At 43.8% G+C, this 27,994-nt stretch overlaps 1 protein-coding gene across 1 annotated transcript in view; it reads left to right on the forward strand.

Annotated features, from left to right (window-relative positions):
- LOC109890155 (potassium voltage-gated channel subfamily D member 3-like) overlaps positions 1–23,005 on the forward strand; it is a 108,821-nt gene extending 85,816 nt beyond the window's left edge. Inside the window, exons 2-6 of the mRNA XM_031824799.1 lie at positions 2,752–2,920; positions 10,881–10,985; positions 16,717–16,809; positions 21,137–21,390; positions 21,742–23,005. Coding sequence (XP_031680659.1) covers positions 2,752–2,920; positions 10,881–10,985; positions 16,717–16,809; positions 21,137–21,390; positions 21,742–21,970 — 850 coding nt within the window. The 3' untranslated portion in view covers positions 21,971–23,005. The remainder of the gene's footprint in view (positions 1–2,751; positions 2,921–10,880; positions 10,986–16,716; positions 16,810–21,136; positions 21,391–21,741) is intronic.
- The last annotated feature ends 4,989 nt before the right edge of the window (positions 23,006–27,994 follow it).

Below are 27,994 nucleotides of genomic sequence, written 5' to 3' on the forward strand. Positions count from 1 at the left end.
AACCCACTTTAAACTATTTCAATTTTGACGTGGAAACAATTGCCGACGTTTCTTTAATGAAGACCAAGAAATTGGACGGATAAAATTCGGACACAGACCGAATACATTTCTTCACAATTCACTTCCTTGTCCCCATCATCCTCATCTCATTCCTCTGTAAAGATAATACAATACAAAATACCAATATGGATCATCCCACAATTCCAATATAATGTCCGAAGAAGCTCATTCGCTCAAAAATCTTAACCATAGACCATTTGCTCTGCCACATGTTCACGTTATTGACCTGTATGAGTTGGATAAATTAGCATGTTCAAATGTCTAATTTTCTGCTAACTTCCTGATGAATTATAAATCACTTGATTTATGAGGTTCCATTCCAGTGACATTCACAATGTGGTTTAGGGGCTCTCTTTCTCCCTCTCTCTTTCTCTCAGTGTAGCTGTTTGTTTATCTCTCCTAATTCCTTCTGTCATCTTCCATGGTTGTCAAATGGATGCTAGTTCATGTATTTGTGTCTGAAAATCACACTGTAGTTCAGTGAAATTGCTTCACAGTTCCCTTGAACTACTTTAGCCCTGAGTTCCAAGCCACCTCCAATATAATTGTTGCCGTTTTGTAAATTGTTGGTTCGTAAAGTCTAAAAGAAGTCTAAAAGTAAAGAAATTAAACTGACCCGGTCAGAACTGCCAGGAATGTTCAAAATGCCTACTTTTCTTTCACTAAACCCAGAGAGGGAGAGAGAAAACAACTATTCGTGAGGGGTTATTTTTTTCACATTTCTGTCTGACTGTAGAGATGTCATACAGAGACAGAGCCGAGGGGGTGTCATCAATAATAGAGTGACAGACAGAAAGACAGAGAGCACGGACTGAGAGATCCACCACTTGACAGCCAGGACACAACACAACATGCCCGTCTCGATGCTTCAGAGATGCTGCAGCTCTGAGACTCCATTCTGACAGCTGAGAGATTGATGGGAAAGGATTCTATGACTTTGGCTGCATTTCAAATTACACCATATTCTGGATATTTTACTTTAGCCCTGAGCCCATAAATTGCACATAGACAGACCTCTGGTCAAAGGTAGTGCGCTATATGGAAAGGTGGTAGTCGGCAGATAGCCTAGCGGCTGAGAGCGCGTAAAAGGGTTGACTTAAAACGCTTGACTCTGAAAAAGGAGCACAAGACAGAAAGTAGAAGAAAGCTTTTTTAGGAGTACCTGTTGGTTATTAGTAAAGCATACCATTTGCCATCCATCTAGCTCAGAGAAAAGGGAGAATGTCAACTTCAAATACTGCAGGAAGGATTTGAGGGAACATCACTTTTGCTCACACACATTTCTACAGCTGGCAGAATTGGGTTTCTATTTTCCAGAGGTTGGAAGTCGGCGGGCGGTTAACAGTGAGAATGGTAGGCAGGGGGAGTCTGCAGATGACAGGCCATACAGGATATTTGGAAATGGAGAGGGCGTGTGAGATAATGCCCATCAGGAAAAGTTTGATACCAGAGCCCACATCAGTGGTGTTCCTTCAGGCCCAGAGAGTCCCCTGAGGGGCATTGAAGTCAACAGCCTATGGGCTATCTGTTAGGAGTCCAATCTCTGCAGGAAGCAGTGGGGAGGAAAGTTTAAAGGCCCAGTGCACTTCATCTTACCAAAACAAGCAGACATTTCAGGTGGTCTTTTCAAACAGCTCTTACACTAAAATGGCATTATCATAATTTTCACAGTATTATTCCAACCTCAGAACTTTTTGACAAGACTACCTGAAATTTGGTAAGATGGAGTTTTGGCCTGCCTGGTGGCATCACCAGGTGGTAAATTAGCTAGTTTTCAGTTTTCCCCTCCACACTCAGACCACTCCCGGACAGTCTTTGCTAAATTCTTGCTTGAGAAATTGATCTTTGCCAAGAAGCTATTTTTGTTTGTTTTCAGTTAAAATGGTCAAAAATAATCATAGCAACATGCCTAATTGTTACCCAGAAATGATTTGATATTGATATAAAAATGGCTGTTTTGGACCTTTTAAGTCAAAGGATGTGTCTGGCATGAGTACTCTAGTAAAATAGTGAGAGGATGAAAGTCAAATCAAGTGTAATGTACCTGGTCTGTGTCTGTGTCTCTGCATTCTCCCAACTCAGCAACTGGTTTTTGCATTACAGGGCTTTTCCTGGTTTATTGATTCTGAATAGGTCTGCAAACACTCAACACCCTAACCCCCCTAAACACACACACACACACACCTCTGATATGGCTTGCCTTCACGAGAGCTTGTACCTGAAGTGCCCATTGATAAAGTGATTTGTTCCCCTGTGCTCACAACAGGGGACCTGCACTGGCACCTCGCCCGCTGGCATGACTTTGTTGTGCCCTGCCTGAGCAGCCCAGATAGCGCCTCTATCTCGCTGCCTCTCCCCACCTCTTACTGAGCCTGCCTGTCACTGCTTCCTCCACCTGTGTAATCAAATTAGCCCCAGCCTAGGAAACAGAGAGCAACATGTAATTGCATAGAAAGAAACAAAAGGGAAGGCTGGGAATAAAATAGGGAGTTGCTGATATGGGTTTAGCCCCCTGGCCAAATGGTAGAGAGCATCTCAACACAGACACACACACACAGATGCTAACCCTTTGGATGGCCACACGTACGGTGTGAGAACTGTAGACTGCATTTTAAATGTATCCAATACAGTATTTCATCTTTCCCTACTTCCCTCTCTTATCCCTCCCTCTCTCTTTCTCTCTTGCTGTAGTTACGGGGACATGGTGCCCAAGACGATCGCGGGGAAGATCTTTGGTTCTATCTGTTCTCTGAGCGGGGTGCTGGTAATCGCCCTGCCTGTTCCCGTCATCGTGTCCAACTTTAGCCGAATCTATCACCAGAACCAGAGAGCTGACAAACGGCGTGCGCAGAAGGTACAGGTGAACACCATTCACTTATTAGAGGACCCGCTTCCGGCTGTAGGGAGGCGAGGTGTGTGTGTGTGTGTGCATGTGTATGTGTGTGTGTGCATGTGTATGTATGTGTGTGTGTGTGGGGATACGACACCCCTCGCCCCCCCTGACTTCGGAGACTCCACTAACCTCTGGCATGCACTGCAGACAGACAGAGGTGAGCGGTTCCATACTGGAAACTGTTGGGGTCGCAGAATGGATCTGCATGCCCATGGTCCAGCATCACACATTCAAACCACCATTAACACAAAACATCATTAGTTTAATTGCGAAGGCAAAGAAGTACTTTAATACTTACCATCAGACTGTACACATAACCCTCCACAGGGCTGTCCCCAGTGTTGTAGTACTGGAGACCACATATCTAGTGTCTCGATCTTGTCTCGGTGTCAGATACATTTGTACTCTGTCGGACAGTGAGGACTCTTAATATCTTCCTTGGCCAGCTGAGTAAAAAAAACTCAGCTTCCATTCAGTCAGTGCGTGAAACCGCTTTGCGGTCAGCCTGAAGCGAACCTATAGGCCTTCAGTGTGTGACAGGTTCTGAAAGAATTCTGAAAGGACAGCAACCGTAATACCACCACACTCATGTAGGTGAGTGCACTTTTTGTACAACACAAAGGGCCAGTGGTGTAGTGGAGGGTATACATACGCAGGTATAAACCGTATACCCATTTTTTTTTCAGTTTGCATTGCGTATACTCACTTAATCCCTACTGATGCATATCAAAGTAGTGTAGTGGAGGTATAGGACTCAAGTATGTAGTACAACAGAGAAATTGTGCAGGCTACTTTGTGCATGATCACAAAGCATGTGAATACTTCACTTGCGTGCCACACACATACTGTAGCCTAGTTTCAGAGGAATATCATCTGCAGGCAGCAAGAGCATGCAGCTCTCAACTGGTTTTGGCATGGAGCAGAACACAGAAGAATGACATCAGTAGCCGGTAGGGTAGGAAAAACATCTCAACGTATGATATTTACCAGTAAATGGCAACAATGGGTATGCTAACCAGGTGTACAAAAAGTTTAGTCTTAAGTGTTGAGCTGTTTGCATCAGGGGCGTAGACATGGATGGACCTGGGTGAACACAGGCCCACCCATTGGGAAGCCAGGCCCTGAAAGGCCCACCCAATCAGATTTATGTGGTTTAAGCATTCTTTAATTTAAAAAATAAATAATTTAAGTGTGATTTTGATAGTAAAAATCGGAAAAATGTACAGAAACATTTCGGATTTGGGGCCTCCCGAGTGACGCAGTGGTCTAAAACACTGCATCGCAGTGCTAGCTGTACCACTAGAGATTCTGGGTTCAAATCCAGGCTCTGTTGCAGCCGGGGAGAACGATGGGGCGGCGCACAATTGGCCCAGCGTTGTCCGGGATAGGGGAGGGTTTGGCCAACAGTGATGTCCTCGTCCCATCGTGCACCAGTGACTCCTGTGGCGGGCTGGACACAGTGCACACTGACACGGTCGCCAGGTGTATGGTGTTTCCTCCGACACATTGGTGTGGCTGGCTTCCGGGTTAAGTGGGCATTGTGTCAAGAAGCAGTGCGGCTTGGTTGGATTGTGTTTCGGAGGACGCGCGGCTCTCGACCTTCGCCTCTCCCGAGTCCATACGGGAGTTGCAGTGATGAGACAAGACTGTAACTACCAATTGGATACCATGAAATTTGGGGGTAACATTTTTTTTAAATAACAAAAAATAAAATAAACATTTCAAATTTTTCCCACAGGGTTCCTTTCCTTGGCAGCCTGTTTGGGAATTTTTTGGCTCCAGGCACCACTTCACCACTGCATGGGGCTGACGGAAAGACCGCAGTCACACACAGCATGATGTTAAAGGATAAGCAGTCCATAAATATGTACATAAGCCAGTAGGTCCCAATCATAAGAATACAAAAACACAACCAATGGAAATGTACAACTATTACTTCCCATTGCAAATAACATGTCATGTTTAAGCACAAAGTAACCGGTGACCTAAAGTTTAAAGTGGAACTAACAGTGTTTTAAATACTTTGCTGAAATGGAACAAGCAGACAATCATAATATCAGTCAAAAATATCAAATTCCCAGTTTATGCTACATAACCAACTATATGAGTTCACCAGTAGCATACCACCCTGCATACCACTGCTGGCTTGCTTCTGAAGCTATGCAGCGTTGGTCCCTGGATGGGAGACCAGATGCTGTTGGAAGTGGTGTTGGAGGGCCAGTAGGAGCCACTCTTTCCTCTGGTCTAAAAAATATCCCAATTCCCCAGGGCAGTGATTGGGGACACTGCCCTATGTAGGGGCATGTCTTTCAGTTGGGATGTTAAACGGGTGTCCTGACTCTGAGGTCATTAAAGATCCCATGGTACTTATTGTAAGAGTAACCCTGGTGTCCTGGCTAAATTCCCAATCTGGCCCTCAAACCATCACGGTCACCTAATTATCCCCAGTTTACAATTGGCTCATTCATTCTCCTCTCCCCTGTAACTATTCCCCAGGTTGATGCTGTAAATTAGAATGTGTTCTCAGTCAACTTACCTGGTAAAATAATGGAGAAATACCTTTTTTTTTTTTTTTTAACGAGGTTATAAAAATAGGTTATATTTGACTCAATGTTCCATGGTGTACACTAAGGCATAGATGGATGCAGTTCAATGCATGATTAATATGATTCACCAATACATTTGTTGGTAGTCCAAAAAATATTGCCACCAGGTTGTAAATCACAGCTGGCCTGTTTGCTGCCTCCATTTGGGATGCACAGTTTCACAGTTTCAATGACTCAATATTCTGGACAAAAACGGACGAATGTAACTAAGGCTGGGAATGTCAATACAATCAAACTAGCAAGGGCAATGATCACAAGTCAGTCATAAGGCTAGCATATCTATTTATGTAGCGAGCTAAAAACACAGAGCCTAACGTTAGCTAGATAGCTGGCTAGCTGCTAGCAGGATGCCATGCCATTGGAGGAATGGGTGAGTGACTGACTTTTTCCCCTCAAATCATTTTTCGGTGACTATAGTCACAGCTAGAGATGCAGATGTCATGTGGTTAGCTAGCCAGAACTTGAACGACTGTTATCCAGTTAGCATATCTCTTGCGTTCGGGAAGATTCACTCTGGCTATGTACCACTCAACTCCGATTTCAGAGCACTCTCGTCTGTGTACTAGAGTGCAGAACAACTGATGAATTTACAAACGTGCAACACCCGCTGAATATGACCGGTGTCAGTAAACGTAGGCAAAAAGTAATAGTTAGTCAAGAACGCTCTAGATAACATGTAAAAAGCCTAACCAGCTCTGTTTAGGGTGAGTAAAATGGTCAGGGTGAGGTGTTCTCTCGTGTGTGTCTGGAAGTAGCTAGCTAGCTTGTGTGCTTGGTTGGGACATGCTTGCATTGGCAGGCAAGCTGCAGAAGGACGAGGAGGCTACAATTCCCCATCGTTTATCAGTGCAATGTTGACAGCCAACTAGCTGAACAAGTTTGAGAGGGTTTGTCTAATGTTCCTTCGTTAGATTTTAGCTCATCTTGCTCTGGCTAGGATTAGTTGTTGATCTTGTTGTTGTTGATGTGCATAACTGAGGGAGAGAGAGCCTACCTTTTTATGGTTGTTTGATCAATAGGACTGTAAAGTTCCCAAATGTAAGAGCACTCCCGTGGTGTTTGCATATTTGCAGAAATCCATTCGGATGTATTTTGTGGCTTTTGGCAAATGCGTTTTAATGCTATAAAGTCGCGCTGTTGCAACTGCCTGTAAACACACATTCCAGTTCAAAGTGAATGATGGCAGGCCGTGTGGCAAATGGCTTGTTTGTATAAAGGCCTACAGTAGTTCTGTTTAGCTATAGCGCACCGGTCTGTGTGGACTCCAGTCCTGGACAAGACAGATGTTTATATTTGGTTTTATTTACTACAGTGTCTTAATTGTCCAACACACAGCCGCTTTCCCACTCTATTGCTGTAGAACTTTCACAAATGCCTTAGTATACGTAATTCCCCAAAATTTTAAGAATTTATGTAAATGTGAAAATGACCATATCTAAGTGGTCGCTTGTCAGAAAATGTTTTAAAAGGAGTCATATTCTTCCTGGGGGTGTAAATGAACCGATTTTAATAAGATTTCATTTAGCTAAAACGCTGTCAGTTCCACTTGAAATGCAACAATGTTTCACACACACAAATTATTTTCAAAGAGGTGGCTAACAGCAAGCGCGCTGCAATAAAAAACAGTTGCACTCACCAGATCATTTTAAACTTAACTTCTTGTTGAAAGTTATTATTGAAAAGGGAGAAGCTAACAAATTAGCCAACAGACCTGCCGCTGCAAACTAGCCGACAACAACGCTAGCTCTCTATTGCCCAGCGACCTGGCCTTCAAGAAAGCAGACGTTTCCATAAGCTTTTGTAAAAACGGTCCCACCCATTCAGTCAAAATGTGATTGGTTGATTCCAATGTCACTCCCAAATGTTGTCCTAATACAGTTGAATGGCAGATGCCTTTATTAGCTTCTGATGGCCTAGCCATTGGCTGACTTAGCTAGCTAGATGTATCTCCCCAAAGACCAGCAAAGAAAAATCCTGATTGGATTTAATGTATGTCTAAACAGACTTTGTTCACTTGCTGTTTGAGGTGAAGAAAAAATACTTTGAGAAGCTCCACAGCGCATTAGTGGTGGTGAGTTAAGATAATCCAAAATATTATCAGACATCCCTAAATGGGCACCTTTTACACATTTGTGCGCAGGCCAGATAGCCTGCTTCTATACGTAATCAGGTGTGTGTCCCTACTCAACATGGACAGGAGCACTCCAAACAAAATACAATGGAATTCAATCATTGATTCTCACAAGTGTAGCATAGGTTACGAGCTCTGCAAACAAGTGTCCACTCTGACAATGATAACGATAAACTACTGTATTAATAATATATTGAATGCATTAACAGAAATGACTGTAACACGAAAGAAACATTGATAAAAAATGGTGGGAATTAACGGTAAATGTACAACTGGTGATGTATTTACTGTATGTAATGGTGAATTCATCGACGCTAACAATCAAAGGGCAAACAATTCACACAATGAAGTTATGAAACAATGAATTTACACAAAGTGATGGTAGAGAGCGCATTTTGGAGAGAGACGCACCTTGTGCATCATAGCCACACTCCCCTTCTTAACTCAACATTTTAAATTATACCCAAGACGCATTGTCTTCACACGTACTGTAGTCCTAAGGAATACTGTCACAAATGTATTAGGTCCAAAGCAATAGCAATTTATGCAGTTTCGAAACAAATGCAATTTCACTTATTTTATCAAATAGCCTTGCAGCACTCATGTCTTAGGTTGTCGATACCTGTCTTGGACCGTGCCGTCCCTGCGGCCTCCGCAAGGAATCAGACAGGTGTCTCGTGTGCCACAACATGTTGTGTTGTTGTGACTGCTCAACTAAAAAAAATCTCAGTCGACCAACAGCCTATCGACCAAGCAATCCACCAGTCGACTAAATGTGGTCAGTCCTAACACTCACACAAACACACACACCGAGCATTTAGTGGTGGCTAACTACTCTCACTGCAGCCTCCGTGGGGTTGACCTTTCCTAAGAAAGATAAGAGTCCATCAAGGCAGAGTGCAGGTGAGTCCAGGAAGAGGCATGGAGACTGAGAAACAGACTCCTTTCATTCGATGCCCTCTCCCTCTTTAGATACCTGTCCTTAGAATGACCTTGTGGGAGTAAGGGCAGATTAAAGAAAAAAAGTAGATGCAGATTAGCTTTTATGGTCACTCCTGAGGTCAACTGTTAAGGCAAATTGCTAGTGTACACTTTCCTCTGTTCTTCTACAGTGAGTAACATCATGATTTATATTGTGTTAATTGCAGTGGAAACCTGTCAAGAGTTCTAACGCTGCAGTGGTTAATCTCTAATTTCCTGGTGCCCCTCACGGCCCTTACCCCCTATCTGCGAACAGTTATTACTCACTTATACCAGGCTGCTGAAACGGAGACAGGAGGGGAGGTGCACTGCATGCACCTTGCTCCACGTGCGCTGACGAGCCAGAGCGGGTGTCTCTCAAATTAGCCATGTTCACCCCTCCCTCCCCCTCATCCATCTTCATTTCACTCTAATAGTGGGCTGCTCCAGGCTCCCAGTACAATTAGCTGGCCATCTGGGGCCAAAGCTGGGAAAAAAATAGCTTCTCATGTATCCTATCCTATCTCCCTCGTACAGACATTTAAATATACGTCTATCAGATATGTGCTTCCCGCACAGAGATAGGCTGGTAGTCCATCTATTGTCATAGAAAAGTACAATAATATGTGAGAAGGGTATCAAGAAGAATGTGCGGCAGTCTCCCCTAATGCAACCTCCCCTTTGCTTTAACTGAGGGTCACCTCTAGCCTGGACAGCCCCTGGTGACGTGCTACCGAAGTCTAGAGTCACGGCGGCTGAGGTTTTATTGTAGTGTAACACAAATCACACATCTTATTTGCTAGACTAATTGGGAGGGCTCTCACCAGGAGCACAGCGGGCTCTGAATGGTCTGGGGTCACAGTGTTAATGAAATGGCAAAGTCAGGTGGAGCCACACAGAGAGAAACAGTGTGCCGTCAGAGGCAGAGAGACGAGGGAGTCCAGGGGAGAAGGAACACTTCAAGCACAGAACGGAGAATGGCTTCTCTTCAGAGAAACTCCTGGAACTTTATCCTGTGTCATTTGTGGATGGCTGCAGTCCAGCTGCCTGTCTGATTGGACAGAAAGGATGCTGGCTCCATTAGATCAGATTAGACACACTACTCAGAGGTTACTATTATTTTACTCCTGGGCTGTGGCTGCAGTATGGCCACAGCTGAATCGGTGAACCATCCACTCTCGTCAGACAGCACAGAGTGAAGCGATACGGAAGGAAGTTGAACAGGATTAAGTTTGAAAGTTTATTCTCTTATTTTTTACAAAACCATCAGCACACGTCAACCAACATTTTCAAAGACTCCTCTCAGTTAGCTACTGCTCCAGTCTTTCATTTGAGTTTTTTATTTAATTCTTTCATGCGATGAACGAAGCCTTTGATCAACATGTCAAGTAAAGCAGATGTCATGAGCCTGCTCATTTAAATTAAAAGTTTTCTTTTATTTCCCACTGGTGACAGGCAGAGAGGGTAGCAGCAGCATAGAGGTGCTAGCTTGATCCCAGATCGGTTTGTGCTGTCTTGTCAATTACATAGGAGTTGGCAAGACAGCACAAACCAATCTGGGACCAGGCTATAGGTGCTAGCTCAGTCGCAACATAGCCTGGCGCCCTAGAATCTCCAAGGACAACATAGCTTGTCTCACAGGTTGAATCACTAAACCCTAACATGTCAAGAGTCTTCAGGGAAGGCAATGCTACTCTTTTTGGGGATATCTAAAAATGTGTTCGTGCAAAGCAATCACCCGAACCAAGGTTAAAGAAAGTACTCTCGCCTTGAACGATTGAAAAGCACTTTAGTCTGTTGTCTCAGAGTAGACACTTGAATCTCCTCTTTAATATCACTCTTAGATGTCCCCTGGGATCTCAGTGTAGTCTTTTTTTAAACCAATAACCAATTCACTTATAATTCAGTCCTAGAAGGTGGAGAAAGAATCATGACGGCTGAGAGAAATGGATAGGATTTAAAGAGGATATATAATAGACATGCTGCTTTCGCTGTGGGTAAGACAAAGACTGATGGATAGCTTGATACCTTGTGATATGAACAGGACTGAAAGTGATCACCACCACAATGTTTACATGGTGAGCCCACTCTAGCCCGACAAATCCATGGTGACACACTTACATCATCCAAGGAAGGGGTGATGACGAGGCTGCAAATTCTCACCACTAGATGATGATAAGACATATCTCATCCCTGCCTGGGTTTGACATGTTAACCTCTCCCTACGCAGAAAGCCAGACTGGCCCGGATAAGAATAGCCCAGACGGGCAGCTCCTGCACGGGCTTCCTCCAGAGCAAACGCAACGACCTCCTCAACGAACTGCTGGAGCTCACGGTAAGGTTGCCCTTTGGACCTCTGAAGGCCCCATCCTAGTTTGAGATATGCACGCAAGTGGTGCGTACCACAAGGTTGAGTTAGCCCGCTGAGCTGAAACTCAAGCATTAGCTCGGGGCGGGGCTAATGCAAGTTTTCAGATCTCAGGCCGAACAGCAGTGATTCGATTCATTGAGGCACCATGTGGCTGTAATGTCTTTGGCTCGACTGATTATTGTGATTGTCTGGACCAGACAGTACCTCCTCTCTCTTTACTAAATGTCTTGGCTTGCTCCCATTTCCACCTGCTGTGTGTTTTCGTTCTCTCCTCTGTGTTGTCTTGTTTCAGTTCACAAGTCTGTTGTGTCTCGTTCTACAGGTCATTAAGCTGAGCCAGGCATTTATCTTCTCTATAGCCTAATTAAACATGGTTGAAAATGGAGATGGAAAACTGTTATTGTGTTCTGAGTGCCACAGTCACGCCTGTGTTGCTTTTGTATGTGTTACGCTTTGTTTTTGACCATGATTGTGCCGGCCGCTACATTGAAATATTCCATTAGCAAATGGCTCAAAACGACCCTATCAATTATCAGGCATTAGTATTCATGTTGTGGGATCAATTAAAAGATGGGGCGCGTCAGAGCAGGTGTTCATGGACAGACCTCCCATATCTCTTCACGTCTTCTCCATTAAGGTAGTGGTGGATGGATTACAATAACAAATTGCACACATCCATACAAACTAACATAACTGACGTGCTCACAGCAACACTGTTATACTGCGGCACGGGCTGAAATCCATTCACATCTCCTCTGTAAATGACTTGGGAGCTGAGCGTCCACGGGAGTTTTGGAAGTGTCAAAATTATCATAAAAATGGTAACGCTTTCAGAGGCTTAATTTAGTCAGTGGTTTTACCAGGGCTATGATGAGTCACAGCGCTCTGGCACTTATAATTATGTTCATGTCACTGCAGCCAGCCAGCCAGGGCTGCGTGGGTCCACACATCTGACAGAAGAACTGCACTGTTAAAAAAAAAAAGATTTTGATTCAACGTACAATTGTAAGGCAACCAGTTGCAATAGATCTGTGAGTTTTGGACATAGAGCTGAACCAACATACATTCTCAAGTTGAATTATATCTTCAATGAACTTTACATTTTTGGTTGAGTGAACATACAATTCAACTTGAGAATTAATTTAACCATATTTGCATATTTACCAGAGTGCTTTGCCTATCGAGTGAATGGTAGTTACAACCCATGACTGTTTGTTAGCAACATGGGTGTTGTATTCCTTGGTGTTTAGTACTGTAGCCTACACCAAGTGAGTGTCTAAGTGAGTATGTTATCTTTACATTAAAGTCTTCATGACAATACATATACAGTTGAAGTCGGAAGTTTACATACACCTAAGCCAAATACATTTAAACTCAGTTTTTCACAATTCCTGACATTTAATCATAGTAAATATTCCCTGTCTTAGTTCAGTTAGGATCACCACTTTACTTTAAGAGTGTGAAATGTCAGAATAATAGTAGAGATAATAATTTATTTCAGCCTTTATTTCTTTCATCACATTCCCAGTTGGTCAGAAGTTTACATACACTCAATTAATATTTGGTAGCCTTAAACAATTTAAACTTGGGTCAAACGTTTCGGGTAACCTTCCACAAGCTTCCCACAATAAGTTGGGTGAATTTTGTCCCTTTCCTCCTGACAGAGCTGGTGTAACTGAGTCAGGTTTGTAGGCCTCCTTGCTCGCACATGCTTTTTCAGTTCTGCCCACACATTTTCTATAGGATTGAGGTCAGGGCTTTGTGATGGCCACTCCAATACCTTGACTTTGTTGTCCCGAAGCCATTTTGCCACAACTTTGGAAGTATGCTTGGGGTTTGGAAGAGCCATTTGCGTCCAAGCTTTAACTGATGTCTTGAGATGTTGCTTCAATATATCCACATAATTTTCCTACCTCATGAATCCATCTACTTTGTGAAGGGCAACAGTCCCTCCTGCAGCATAGCACCCCCACAACATGATGCTGCCACCCCTGTGCTTCACGGTTGGGATGGTGTTCTTCGGCTTGCAAGCCTCCCCCTTTTTCCTCCAAACATAACGATGGTCATTATGGCCAAACAGTCCTATTTTTGATTCATCAGACCAGAGGACATTTCTCCAAAAAGTAAGATCTTTGTCCCCATGTGCAGTTGCAAACCATAGTCTGGCTTTTTATGGCGGTTTTGGAGTAGTGGCTTCTTCCTTGCTGAGCGGCCTTTCAGGTTATGTCGATATAGGACTTGTTTTACTGTGGATATAGATACTTTTGTTTCCTCCAGCATCTTCACAAGGTCATTTGCTGTTGTTCTGGGATTGATTGCACTTTTCGCACCAAAGTACATTCATCTCTAGGAAACAGAACGTGTCTCCTTCCTGAGCGGTATGACGGCTGCATGGTCCCATGGTGTTTATGCTTGCGTGCTATTGTTTGTACAGATGAATGTGGTACCTTCAGGCATTTGGAAATTGCTCCCAAGGATGAACCAGACATGTGGAGGTCTTTAAAATTTCTTTAGATTTTCCCATGATGTCAAGCAAAGAGGCACTGAGTTTGAAGGTAGGCCTTGAAATACAGGTACACCTCCAATTGACTCAAATTATGTCAATTAGCCTATCAGAAGCTTCTAAAGCCATGACATCATTTTCTTGAATTGTCCAAGCTGTTTAAAGGCACAGTCAACTTAGTGTATGTAAAATTCTGACCCACTGGAATTGTGACACAGTGAATTATAAGTGAAATAATCTGTCTGTAAACAATTGTTGGAAAAAGGACTTGCGTCATGCACAAACTAGATGTCCTAACCGACTTGCCAAAACTATAATTTGTTAACAAGAAATTTGTGGAGTGGTTGAAAAACTATTTTTAATGACGCCAACCTAAGTGTATGTAAACTTCCGACTTCAACTGTATCATAAAACCTTTCTTTGGGGGTCTAGTTACACCCTAACACAGTGGTCTGAAACTTCTGGTTTACAGGCCAGATCAAGCCTGCAAGTCACAATTTGCTGCCTTACAAAGTGATATGTAATTGGAATCCAACCAGAGTGAGGATATCCAACAATTAGAAGTTTTAATCACCCGCAACCATTCAGAATGATTGCCGGGGAAGATTGATTATTGAGACTACCTAAATCAAATAAACTGGAACAGCCATCTCAGTAACAGGTGCAATAAGTCCAACTACTAACATATTGGATTAGTAAAACATGTATTTTAAGTATTTTATTTATGTTTGGGTAGAATAAGATTGAAACAAACAATTCTGAAAAATCAACCTGCACCAGAGCATAAGCTGTAACGAAATTCGTCCTCTTCTGATGAGGAGTATGAGAGATCGGACCAATGTGCAGCGTGGTAAGTGTTCATATTTTTAATAAAACAACTGAACAAAACAACAAAGCGACGAACGAACAGTCCTGCAAGGTGACGAAAAGCACGAAACAGAAAATAATCACCCACAACTAAAATGGGGAAAACAGGCTACCTAAGTATGATTCTCAATCAGAGACAACGAATGACACCTGCCTCTGAGAACCATACCAGGCCAAACACATAAACACAACATAGACTACCCACCCCAACTCACGCCCTGACCAAACTAACACAAAGACATAATGAAGGAACTAAGGTCAGAACGTGACAGTACCCCCCCCCCCCCCCCCCCCCCCCCCCAAAGGTGCGGCTCTGGCGCGGGACGTGGACCCCACTCCACCATAGTCTCGGCCCACTTAAGTGGCGCCTTGGGAGCGGTGACCCTCGCCGCCGACCTCGGACTGGGGACCCTTGCCTCGGGTCCCGAATGGACGGGAGACTCCGGCAGCTCCGGAGTGAAGGGCGATTCCGGCAGCACCTGAGTGAAGGGTGGCTCCTGACTGACGGGCAGCTCTGGCAGCTCCTGACTGACGGGCGGCTCTGGCAACTCAGGACAGACGGGCGGCTCTGGCAACTCAGGACAGACGGGCGGCTCTGGCAGCTCAGGACAGACGGGCGGCTCTGGCAGCTCAGGACAGACGGGCGAACCTGGAGGGAGGAGACGGAGAGACAGCCTGGTGCGTGGGGCTGCTGGGGAGACCTACAGGAGGCCTGGTGCGTGGAGGAGGCTCCGGATGGACCGGGCTGTGGGGGAGCACTGGAGCCCTGGTGCGCAGCCTTGGCACCACTCCTCCAGGCTGGATGACCCCTTTAGCCCGGACCCTCCAGAGTGCAGGCACAGGTTGAACCGGGCTGTGGGTGAGCACTGGAGATCTGGTGCATACCACTCGCACCTCTCCCTTAGGCTCAATACCCACATACAAGCCTAAGATCACCATGTGCAATGCCAACCGTCGGCTGGAGTGGTGTAAAGCTCTCCGCCTTTGGACTCTGGAGCAGTGGAAGGGCGCTCTCTGAAGTGATGAATCACACTTCACCATCTGGCAGTCCAACCGATTAATCTGGGTTTGGTGTATGCCAGGAGAACGCTACCTGCCCGAATGCATAGTGCCAACTGTAAAGTTTGTTGGAGGAGGAATAATGGTCTGGGGCTGTTTTTCATGGTCCGGGCTAGGCCTCTTAGTCCCAGTGAAGGGAAATCTTATCACAGCAGCATACAATGAAATTCTAGAAGATTCTGTGCTTCCAACTTTGTAACAGCAGTTTGGGGGAAGGCCCTTTCCTGTTCCAGCATGACCCCGTGCACAAAGCGAGGTCCATACAGAAATGGTTTGTCGAGATCTCTGTTGAAGAACTTGACTGGCCTGCACAGAGCCCTAACCTCAACCCCATCAAACACCTTTGGAATAAATTTGAACGCAGGGTGCCCAACCTCACTAATGCTCTTGTGGCTGAATGGAAGCAAGTCCCTGTAGCAATGATCCAACATCTAGTGGAAAGCCTTCCCAGAAGAGTGGAGGCTGTTCTAGCAGCAAAGGGGGGACCAACTCCATATTATTGGCCTTGATTTTGGAATGAGATGTTCGACGAGCAGGTGTCCACATATGTTTGGTCTTGTAGTGTATCCCTCTCACAGGAGCTAGGCTATACTTCCAGATGAATTCATCCAACTGAGAAAACTTCAAAGAGTATCATTCAGAGACATCAAACGCTGTGTTACTGTCCACCATTGGACTGACTGTGTGTGTAGTTTGATTGACAGTAAATGGAACAGATCAGACTCGAGTATTTCCAGCTGTTGTCCTAGCCGCATTTGTTGCAAACAGGTGTGTCGGCATATTTTAACATGATTGTTATTGAAAGAGGTTAAAATGTTTAACTGATAGATACAAAAAAAAAAATGAAATTGAAATTGAATCAAGTCCAGTCATTTTTGTGAGACTAGGATGAGTCATTCACAAAATAAATGTAAAGAATTATCCAGATGAGTAAAAAGCACTTTCTGCCTTTTTTGTTTCTGTCTGTCTATTCTATATTTTTCAACTCTCTGAAGCAACAACCTTACAAACAAAACAATATCCACGAGGTATTTAAATCAGCCATCACATGATGTTACAATGAAATTCTACACATGCAGCATTCTCTAGGCGCTTGATTCTGTCAGAAAAGACTGTGTGTGCCACTGATGTTTCAGTCTTAACTGTTTGTTTGGTAGCCATGTTAATAATGAAACAAAATACCTGGAGCTCAAATATTAACAATGTTTGTTTGCATTGTATGTTTTTTTTCCTCTGTTTCTGTGTGTTTTCTGTTTGTCCACCAAGGGATCAGAGGAAGAGGAACAGCAGCTCAACAAGGGCATGTCGTTATTAGAGAGCCAACACCACCACCTATTGCACTGTCTGGAGAAGACCACTGTGAGTCTCTAGTCCAACCATACTCTACAGATGTAGGATCTTCATTTGATCGCCCTGTTGCAGGAGAACTGTCCTGCAGTGCTGGAAAACAACAACTTTGTAACTTGAGGTTTAAAAAGGCCTCTGAAGTTTGTAATTTCCACTTTGAAACTTGATTTTACCTTAGGAAAAATGTATCAACCCCTATGAAAATGTCAATGAATTATAATCCACGTAATAATTAGCATTTCTTGTTGCTGCGGGATTATTTTCCTGCTGTAGCAAACACTCTTAAATTAAGACCCTACATCTGTATGAATAGAAAACCATACTCTAACCATAGTGTACCATCCTCAATAAATAGAAAACCATACTCTAACCATACTCTACCATAGTCACCAAATAGAGAACCATACTCTACCATCCTCAATAAATAGAAAACCATACTCTACCATACTCACCAAATAGAAAACCATACTCTAATGTACTCTGACCATACTCTACCATACTCAATAAATAGAAAACCATACTCTAGCCGTACTCTACCATACTCAATAAATAGAAAACCATACTCTAACCATAGTGTAACATCCTCAATAAATAGAAAACCATACTCTAACCATACTCAATAAATAGAAAACCGTACTCTGACCATACTCTACCATACTCAATGAATAGAAAACCATACTCTAGCCGTACTCTGCCATACTCAATAAATAGAAAACCATACTCTAACCATACTCACCAAATAGAAAGCCATACTCTACCATACTCACCAAATAGAAACCCATACTCTGACCATACTCTAGCATACTCAATAAATAGAAACCATACTCTTGCCATACTCTACCATACTCAATAAATAGACAAACATACTCTACCATACTCAATGACTAGAAAATTAGGGCTCCTCTGTACAATTATTATTTTATTTTTTCTAATAATGGAGAAGTGTTTGTATTTATTATGAATCCCCATTCATCTACTCTTCCTGGGTTCCAGAAAAATTAAGGCAGTTATACATTTTTTAAAACATTACAATACATTCACAACAGATTTCACAACATATTAAGTGTGTGCCCTCAGACCTCACAGTGCCCGCTGTTCCATAAGGTGTATTTTTATCAGTTTTTTTTAAATCAAATTTTACTGCTTGCATGAGTTACTTGATGTGGAATAAAGTTCCATGTAGTCATGGCTTTATGTAGTACTGTGCGCCTCCCATAGTTTGTTCTGGACTTGCGGACTGTGAAGAGACCTTTGGTGGCATGGCTTGTGGGGTATGCATGGGTGTCCGAGCTGTTTGCCAAAAGTTCAAACAGACAGCTCGGCGCATTCAAAAAGTCAATACCTCTCACAAATACAAGTAGTGATGACGTCAATCTCTACCCAACTCTGAGCCAGGAGAGATTCATATGCATATTATTAATGCTAGCTCTCTGTGTACATCCAAGGGCCAGCCGTGCTGCCCTGTTCTGAGGCAATTGAAATTTTCCTAAATCCCTCTTTGTGGCAGCTGACCACACAACTGAACAGTAGGTGCGGAAAAAATAGGGCTTGTAAGAATTGCTATGTTGATAGTGCTGTTAAGAATGCAGAGTAGCACTTTATTATGGACAGAATTCTACCCCCTCCTAGCTACTGTTGTATCAATAGTAGACAGTTTACAATCTCATTAACTTACTCAATTACCACCTTATTCATTAAAATATTTAGCTGAGGTTTAGGGTTTAGTGAATGATTTGTCCCAAATACAATGCTTTTAGTTTTTGAAATATTTAGGACAAAATTATTCCTTGCCACCCATTCTGAAATGAACTGCAGCTCTTTGTTAAGTGTTGCAGTCATTTCAGTCGCTGTGGTAGCTGATGTGTATAGGGTTGAGTCATCTGCATACATTTACTCAAAGCCAGTGGCATGTCGTTAGTAGAGATTGAAAAAAGTAAGGGGCCTAGAAAGCTGCCCTGGGGAATTCCTGATTCTACCTGGATTTTGTTGAAGAGGCTTCCATTAAAGAACACCATCTGTGTTCTGTTAGACAGGTAACTCTTTATATAGCAGATGGTATATCCTCCTTATAATACAAGCTTTGTTTCCAGAAGGTATCAAAATTGTAAATAAATGTTACACTCACAGAGCTGCAATAGCCTCGTAGACAGTTATGGAGGACTAAAAGTCTGCTGAACCATTCAATGTCACGATTTAGGGAGGGCAGAGGGCCAGATATTTGTTGGTGTCAAGTAGTGACCCAATCAGTTCTTTTAAATCCATCTTCAGCTGTTGTGAGTTGCCCTTCATAATGTCATTCGACCCCCACATGAACCATGACAGTATCACCCCCGGTGACTGACACACAGCCTCAGGAAGCAACCTGGTGATATCCTGAACTTTTGCCTCAGTAAAACACAAAGTCTTTGCCCCAGGTACAGATCTATGCCTCACCATTGAACTCCCTATCACAATAGCTGGAAGGATCCGGCCTCTGACGTGTCTCGAAGTTGATTGCGAGGCCAGAGCCACATAACGCACCTGTGAAGAGGGATGCTGAGACGCCGGCTGCGTGCAGGCCACAACAGCCAAAGGGAAAGAGCTCTGATCGAGAGAGCACGGCCCAGCGGAGGGGGGCCGCGGTGGTCCATTCTGTGCCCAGGCAGTTGATTGACTAGGACAGGGAGAGGTAGCTGGAGGGGCATCCATAGCCATGGAGAGAACACCCAAGTCCCCGGCAAAAGATAGCTGGTACAGGGGCTCAAAGCGATTTCAAAGTCTTAAGTCCGGATGCGGGGGAAGAAGGCAGGCGTGCCGAGAACAATTCCTCTTCTTTCTGGTTCCGAGACGAATCCATTTACACTCACCTGGAGTCGAACAATGAGCAGCTATTTTCTGGTTCAAGCTTGTAGAGGCGTGCAGTGACGGAAATTGATCATAGTCCAGGAAGGTCCCATTATGATCTTCTTGGATGTTTTGAAAGGAAGCATTTGAAGATGCCGATAGGATCATGGAATTCTTATTCAGTTCAAGGCGCTTGGTCAATTTTTTGATTTGTTCATGAAGATTAATAATCCTTTCTTTAGCTGCATCAAGTTCAATACATTTTTCACAAATGGACCTTTCCCCGTGACAGCTATGAACATGTCGCAGATGATACACTTAATAGCACGCGAGTCCCCAGCAGATTCAAAGGAACTTTCACTGCTGAATGCTGACAGTCCAAGAGAACAAACATTTCCCGGTGCTGCCAGGGACTTAGATGCTCCCTCTATGGCCGCGCCCCTACCAGTGCCTCGCACAACTGTGATGTTGTCGGTCTCTTTGAATGTGAAGAGTGAGAGAGAGAAGTGCAGGGGGGGCGGGTGATGGCTGTGTCTGTTGTTAGTGCCAGGTCGCCGGCTGTTCCTTGCTACGCACCGGCTGCATGTTAGCGTTTGGTGTAGCCTCTCAGAGCTGTGTCGGGCGTGTCCCCAGTGTCTAGTCGTGGGGGATATAAAACATACAATTATAGCAGGTACTGGCCAACAATTGGAGTCACACTCACACGCTGGAAATAAGCACTTTCCTTTAGTAGTTCCATAGAGAGCGTTGTAGGAGTTGAGCTCTTGGGAGCCTGGCTCTGGGAGGCGAGGGAGTAAAAAACTAAGACGTTAGGTGTGTTACTTGCTTTGATTAAACGGTTATTCAAAGTTTAAAAAACAAAGTTTGGCAGGTAGCCAAGTTGCAACAAACAGCACAGCAGAAGCACGTCCCCAGCACGTCCCCACCCCCCGAAAATAGTTTTTAAGATGACTAAAACCAAATATAGTGTATGTAGAGAAGATAATGAAACCTATATGTTTTTAAATAAGATCATCTTTGAGAATAATCCCCAAAATAAAAACTCTACAGCAGGGAGAATCTAAAATGTCCAAAATGTCATGGCTTGGGGGCCATCAATTTTGTTATAATGTTTGAGTCACTCAGATAGCATAAGCACACGGCATAAGCACACGGCAAACTGCGTAGAATTGCAGAACATTTTATTTAAAACAGATTTTTGTTTCTCAGCCCCATGGCAAAATGTGTAAAATTGCTGGAAACTAGCTTTAAACCCATAAAATGTTCTCTCCCCCCAGCAAAAGGATGCCCCCGGAGCACCCCACCAATGCTAACTTTACCACTGCTGCTGAAAACAATCCTAGGGGAAACACTGGTTGACCTGTTACCCAGCATGGCACACATCCTCTGAGGTCTGATTTTATATAGTGATAACATCTATTATATCACTATATAAACCTTATATATTCACTTATCTAGTGTGAATATATAATCAACCCGGCAGCAGCTGTCTTTTGATCCCTCTCCTCCTTCGCAGGCCCATGAGTTTGTGGATGAGCAGCTGTATGAGCAGAACTGCCTGGAGACCACGATCCAGAGCTACACCTCCCGCAGCCCCTCCTTCTCCAGCCAGGATGGGCCCATAGGCACCTGCTGTACCCGCCGGGGGAAGATGAACTCCCCACTACCCAACTCCAGCCTGCCCCTCCAGCCCAGCCATCAGCAGGGCTCACTACAGGAGCTCAGCGCCCTGCACATCCAGTGTGGGGATAAGCTGCCCCATACCACCAGGTTAGAGACCGCAGGCAGCCAGGCACATGGACACAGGTTGGAGTTGACTCTCCTTAGGCACAAATCTACAATAAACTTATAAAGGAAATCCCTTACCATTAATATACTAAACTGATCTTAGATCAGTGTCTTAGGGCAACTTCATCATACTCAGCACAGATGTGGGTCATGCACACATGCGGTCCCCATAGAATACACTAGAGGGCACTGTAGGATCGTCTATTGCTTTTGTTACAACAAGTTGTTGGGTCGTTTGTAAAATGACTGCACTTTTACAGTATTTTCCCACCCCCTTTGTCTGTCTATCTCATTACTCTCTCATTCTTCTCTCTCACCCTCTCTTTCTCTCAGTCGCTCCAGTCTCAACATGAAGACAGACGATGTGGGCCTGATCAACTGCAAGGGCAGTCATATCACCACGGCGATCATCAGCATCCCCACGGCCCCCTCCGACACCACTGACGGGGGCGCTCTCCACGGACCCCCCCAGCGCAGACCCCCCCCACCCCCCACCGGCCCACAGGCCCCCAGCATCAACACCACCGCCAGCTCCAATGTCATCAAAGTATCCGCTCTGTGACTGTGTGACGAACCCAATCGACAGACTGACTGAGCAGGAGGAGAGGTGAAGGGGACTTTCACTTGAACTCTGCCTTGAAGGACCCTGTCGCCTGTTTAGAGGAAGAGAAATGGGAGGGAACTCCCATTTTCCAAGGAATGTACTTGGCCTTTTGAGAAGCCAGGGGATAGGCTACTGTATACTGAGAGAAATGTTGAAACGCAAGTCAGCTGATAGGCTACTGTGTGCCCATTTCCCAAAAACGGGCCAGTACATTTGAATTGCGGGAATCAACAGGACAAAGGAAGTCACTGTGTCTTTGTGCACTTCGCACCTACTCTTTATTTTCTTGATCTGGCTACAGCTCAACCCTAAATGTGTAAAAGATATTCTTCTTACACTTACAAGGTTCAAAGGAGGATGAAGACAACGATCAATGTTTTAACTCGAGTTTGGTTGGTCTTCTTTGCATTTTTCTGTTTGTCGTATCTAGTTTCACCTTGATTGATACAGTTTTGGAGTTTTTTCACTTCTCCAGTGGACGAGGTGTGTCGGTTAATATGATTGTGGTGATTTTTGTTTGTTTGTGTATGTACGTGTGTGATGATACTTTTATGAAATGTTAATATTTTAGTGTTTTTTTTTAATCTGATTAGATTTTCATCAGTCCACAATGCCCTTACAGAGCGACTGCCCCTAAAAAGCCATTTCTCGTTTTGAAAATGGCCTATAGTGGGATCGATATGAGTCAGACATTTATTCTACTGTCAAAATCGAATACAAAATGTGAATAGGATAATTTGGGTCATAAATTTAGTCTCATCCAGATTTGTGAAAAAATGTATGTTCTGGAATGAAGGGTACCATAACAGTTTTCATTGGGTTTGGTAATGCCCATGGTCAGTTTTGTTTGACATTCGATATCCCTATGGGGCTTGTTAGGAACCACAACATTCTGAAGGTGAATAGCTCCAAATTTCAATCAATTTTAAAACCTCAAACCAATTATACACTGCTCAAAAAAATAAAGGGAACACTTAAACAACACAATGTAACTCCAAGTCAATCACACTTCTGTGAAATCAAACTGTCCACTTAGGAAGAAACACTGATTGACATTAAATTTCACATGCTGTTGTGCAAATGGAATAGAAAACAGGTGGAAATTATAGGCAATTAGCAAGACACTCCCAATAAAGGAGTGGTTCTGCAGGTGATAACCACAGACCACTTCTCAGTTCCTATGCTTCCTGGCTGATGTTTTGGTCACTTTTGAATGCTGGCGGTGCTTTCACTCTAGTGGTAGCATGAGACGGAGTCTACAACCCACACAAGTGGCTCAGGTAGTGCAGCTCATCCAGGATGGCACATCAATGCGAGCTGTGGCAAGAAGGTTTGCTGTGTCTGTCAGCGTAGTGTCCAGAACATGGAGGTGCTACCAGGAGACAGGCCAGTACATCAGTAGACGTGGAGGAGGCCGTAGGAGGGCAACAACCCAGCAGCAGGACCGCTACCTCCGCCTTTGTGCAAGGAGGAGCAGGAGGAGCACTGCCAGAGCCCTGCAAAATGACCTCCAGCAGGCCACAAATGTGCATGTGTCTGCTCAAACGGTCAGAAACAGACTCCATGAGGGTGGTATGAGGGCCCGACGTCCAGAGGTGGGGCTTATGCTTACAGCCCAACACCGTGCAGGACGTTTGGCATTTGCCAGAGAACACCAAGATTGGCAAATTCGCCACTGGCGCCCTGTGCTTTTCACAGATGAGAGCAGGTTCACACTGAGCACATGTGACAGACGTGACAGTCTGGAGACGCCGTGGAGAACGTTCTGCTGCCTGCAGCATCCTCCAGCATGACCGGTTTGGCGGTGGGTCAGTCATGGTGTGGGGTGGCATTTCTTTGGGGGGCCGCACAGCCCTCCATGTGCTCGCCAGAGGTAGCCTGACTGCCATTAGGTACCGAGATGAGATCCTCAGACCCCTTGTGAGACCATATGCTGGTGCGGTTGGCCCTGGGTTCCTCCTAATGCAAGACAATGCTAGACCTCATGTGGCTGGAGTGTGTCAGCAGTTCCTGCAAGAGGAAGGCATTGATGCTATGGACTGGCCCGCCCGTTCCCCAGACCTGAATCCAATTGAGCACATCTGGGACATCATGTCTCGCTCCATCCACCAACGCCACCTTGCACCACAGACTGTCCAAGAGTTGGCGGATGCTTTAGTCCAGGTCTGGGAGGAGATCCCTCAGGAGACCATCCGCCACCTCATCAGGAGCATGCCCAGGTGTTGTAGGGAGGTCATACAGGCACGTGGAGTCCACACACACTACTGAGCCTCATTTGGACGTGTTTTAAGGACATTACATCAAAGTTGGATCAGCCTGTAGTGTGGTTTTCCACTTTAATTTTGAGTGTGACTCCAAATCCAGACCTCCATGGGTTGATAAATTTGATTTCCATTGACAATTTCTTTATGATTTCATTGTCAGCACATTCAACTATGTAAAGAAAAAAGTATTTAAGAATATTTCATTCATTCTGATCTAGGATGTGTTATTTTAGTGTTCCCTTTATTTTTTTGAGCAGTGTAAATTATAGAAATTAATTTACAAATATTGAAAGCATTTAATGAGAGAACTAAAATATGGGCAACATGCAAATATTGTCCCATTTATATTGTGTATTTAATTGACGGTCCCTAACTATCCCCAGAGATAGGCTGTCCAAAGTCAAACCAACTTTGCCACAGTCAAACACTAGTCTGCTGAAACTAATTACCAAGATAATTTGTCTAACTCTTTCCCCATGCAAACAAACACTAGCGACACCCACAACAAACCACAACCTGAAACCAACTGACGTTTGAGTTCAGTCATGGCCGCTAGCATTTCTAAATGAACCAAATCTAAAACAAGGCCAAAGCAGGAAGTGCAGTCCCCCTTTAAAATCAAAGGAACATAAATGACTACTCAGACAAATATTTTATGGGCTAACTATTTTTTTGCTAGAATATTTTATCAGACACACTACAGTACCATTGCTGTTACTCGGCCTCTGTCTCTCCCTTGCTCTCTCACTTTCTCCCATGCTCTCTATCTCTCCCTTGCTCTCTCACTTTCTCCCATGCTCTCTATCTCTGTCTTTCTCTCTCTCCCAGAATGTCCTAATTTTTAAGACTTTAGAATAGCAGTTTAGTCGTTGTTTTTTCAGCTCAGTGGCAGACAGTATAATCACCATTGTCCCATGCAACCATGGATGTCATTAGCTAGGTTTCCATCTAATTGGCGACAGAGTTTCATGCGAATATTCAAAAATCTGCATCAAGAAAATATGCGCATTTCCCCATCAGTGGTGTGTTTCCACCAAACGGACTTGTTACGGATAAAAATCAGGGCGTGATGACGTAGTGCACACACAAAGTCATGTACCGAATAAAAATCTGACGTTCAATGTGTTTCCATCGCATTTTGCACTCTACCGATAGTATTGTTAGTGCGGGTAGGCTAGTTTACATGATGAGATTATTATGGATAAGAGCAAGAATTTTTTTGTTGTTGTCAAACACCAGTCAAGCATTGATCATCATGTCACCAGAATAAGACCCTCGATATTTACTGGAAAGGAGAATCAAGCTCATCACATTGTGAAGTTCATCATAAATCGTAGTGGGAGGACCACACAACATGTCATCGCATGACTCCAAGTTTACTTCGATATGATGGTTATTATATCAATATTTGCGCATAAAAGCGTGTCCACTGACATTTCTCGCATTGTTAACTTTACCGGCACAAAAAGATCCCACCTTGTCCAGCATATTTTTTTATGTTGACATTTAGAAAGTTTACCCCAAAAACGTTATCCGACATGTACTTTATTTGCAAAAAAAAGGGTTGGATTGAAACCTGGTTTGTGCCCTACTAGGATGTGACCAGGCCTCCTCTACATGTTACATTAACTGTTGTCCATTGGAGGTCCATGCTGTAGGTGCCTGGCGTTTGGAATAGCTTGTGACAACTGCAGTATAATTATAACAGATAAACAAGCCTTTTTGTTTGGTTCTTTACGTGTAAAATGATTATTCCACGCTGTAGGTTTTTGAACAATGAAAATGAAAATACCGTGTTGCATTTGAGGAATCGGTATGTTTTTGGATTGACTTTTGTGCTCTCATCCATGTACTAAACAGAGGTTAGGACATTCAGTTATACTAGTCCATTGTGGTGAGCCTATGTGTAATTATTAAAAAGAGCTAGTTAACTTGTTGCTGGCCATGTCAAGAGAAAGATGAGTTAAAATCATATCAAAAGTATACTAACCCTATAATCACACAGAGCGTACAAAACATTAGGAACACCTCCCTAATATTGAGTTGCACCCCCCTTTTGTCCTCAGAACATACTCAATTCGTCAGGGCGTGGACTCTACAAGGTGTCGGAAGCGTTCCACAGGGATGCAGGCCCATGTTGACTCCAATGCTCCCCACTGTTGTGTCAAGTTGGCTGGATGTCCTTTGGGTAGTGAACCATTCTTGATACACAAGGTAAACTTAAGTGTGGAAAAACCCAGCAGCATTGCAGTTCTTGACACATTTACAGTTTTTCTCAGTCGCTTTGGTGCATTTTTCACATCATCATGTGCAAAATAATAAGTGCATTTCTCAGAACAATTTGTACAAACTGCAATATACAATAGATATGTTTCTAAAGCTAGTCAGTCACTAAAATCCTTAGTACATCTCTCAAAAGTAAATATTCATGCCAATGATCATGTCAGTGTCATCAGAATGATAAGTCATTGAGTCATTGTTCACGAACAAGGTCGTCAAAATGTTTAGGCATGTTGTCAATGTAACTGTGTACTTTGACAGTATTACCTGATGTAAACTTAGGCTACAGTTTGGATGACAGCTACTGTATTGAAAATGCACAAGGCTGCACTTCTATGGCATATATCAATTTCAACAGTACTATTTACATATTACTGTATGTGGGTTATTGATTGAAAGAGACTGGACAACCCAAGGGGCACAAAGGGAAAAAAAACTATATTAGAAAGAAACACAGGAAACCTCCCCTAAGGCACAACTTTGCCCGCAGCACTGTTGTGCTGTCTCTACACATCCAGACGTTCCTGTCTGTCGACCCACATATTCTCATTCACATCACACCGGATATTTTCCCTTCCAATGCAACGTGGAAAGAATCTTTTGGAATGCCTTATCCATCCTCTGCAGGCATCTACTGTGATGTCCTCACATGCTGCATCCATTGCAGCCAGCAGGGTCATCTGTGTGTGTGTGGCTGACGATCGTACACCTTCCACCTCCATGCTGAAAAGAACTCCTCAATTGGGTTAAGGAATGGTGAATAAGGTGGGAGGAATTCTATGAGCATCCTCGGGTGGGTCACAAACCATTGCCTTATGATGTTTGATCGATGGAAACTCACATTATCACAAATTACCACATACTTTGGCAAATCCTCTCTAAACAGACCCCTCTCATCATCAGGGATGAGAGTCTCTAAAAAGTTGAATAGATGCTGGGTGTTGTATGGCCCTATAAGGGGGATATGGGTTAGGACACCATGCTCCGAAATAGCAGCAGTGATATTTCCTCCCTGTTGGCCTGGCAAATCCACAGTAGCTCTGTGACCGATGATATTCCGACCCCGCCTTCTGCATTTGGTCAGGTTGAAGCCAGCCTCATCCACGTATACAAAGTTGTGAGAGGGTTAACTTGATTCCAACTCCATTATACGCTATATCCCAGAACACACAGTTGAATTTGTTTTGGTAAGGAAGAGTGACATAAAATGTACATATATTGCATGTTCCTTTCACAGCAATGGAAATGTGTGCAGTTTATGCTTACTGTACTATGTATCACTATAAAATGTTGCTGTAAAGTAGTTACATAGATATATGTTTTACCTGTACATACTGGTACCGTAGCTCCTTAACTCTGTCCTCATTCCTTTGGAATGGTACACGGTACAGCTGTTTCATACTCGTGTGGTTCTATGCAGCACCCTGTCGATGGTTGA

This window comes from Oncorhynchus kisutch, linkage group LG5, assembly GCF_002021735.2.
Source record: "Oncorhynchus kisutch isolate 150728-3 linkage group LG5, Okis_V2, whole genome shotgun sequence".
NCBI classification, from domain to species: domain Eukaryota; kingdom Metazoa; phylum Chordata; class Actinopteri; order Salmoniformes; family Salmonidae; genus Oncorhynchus; species Oncorhynchus kisutch.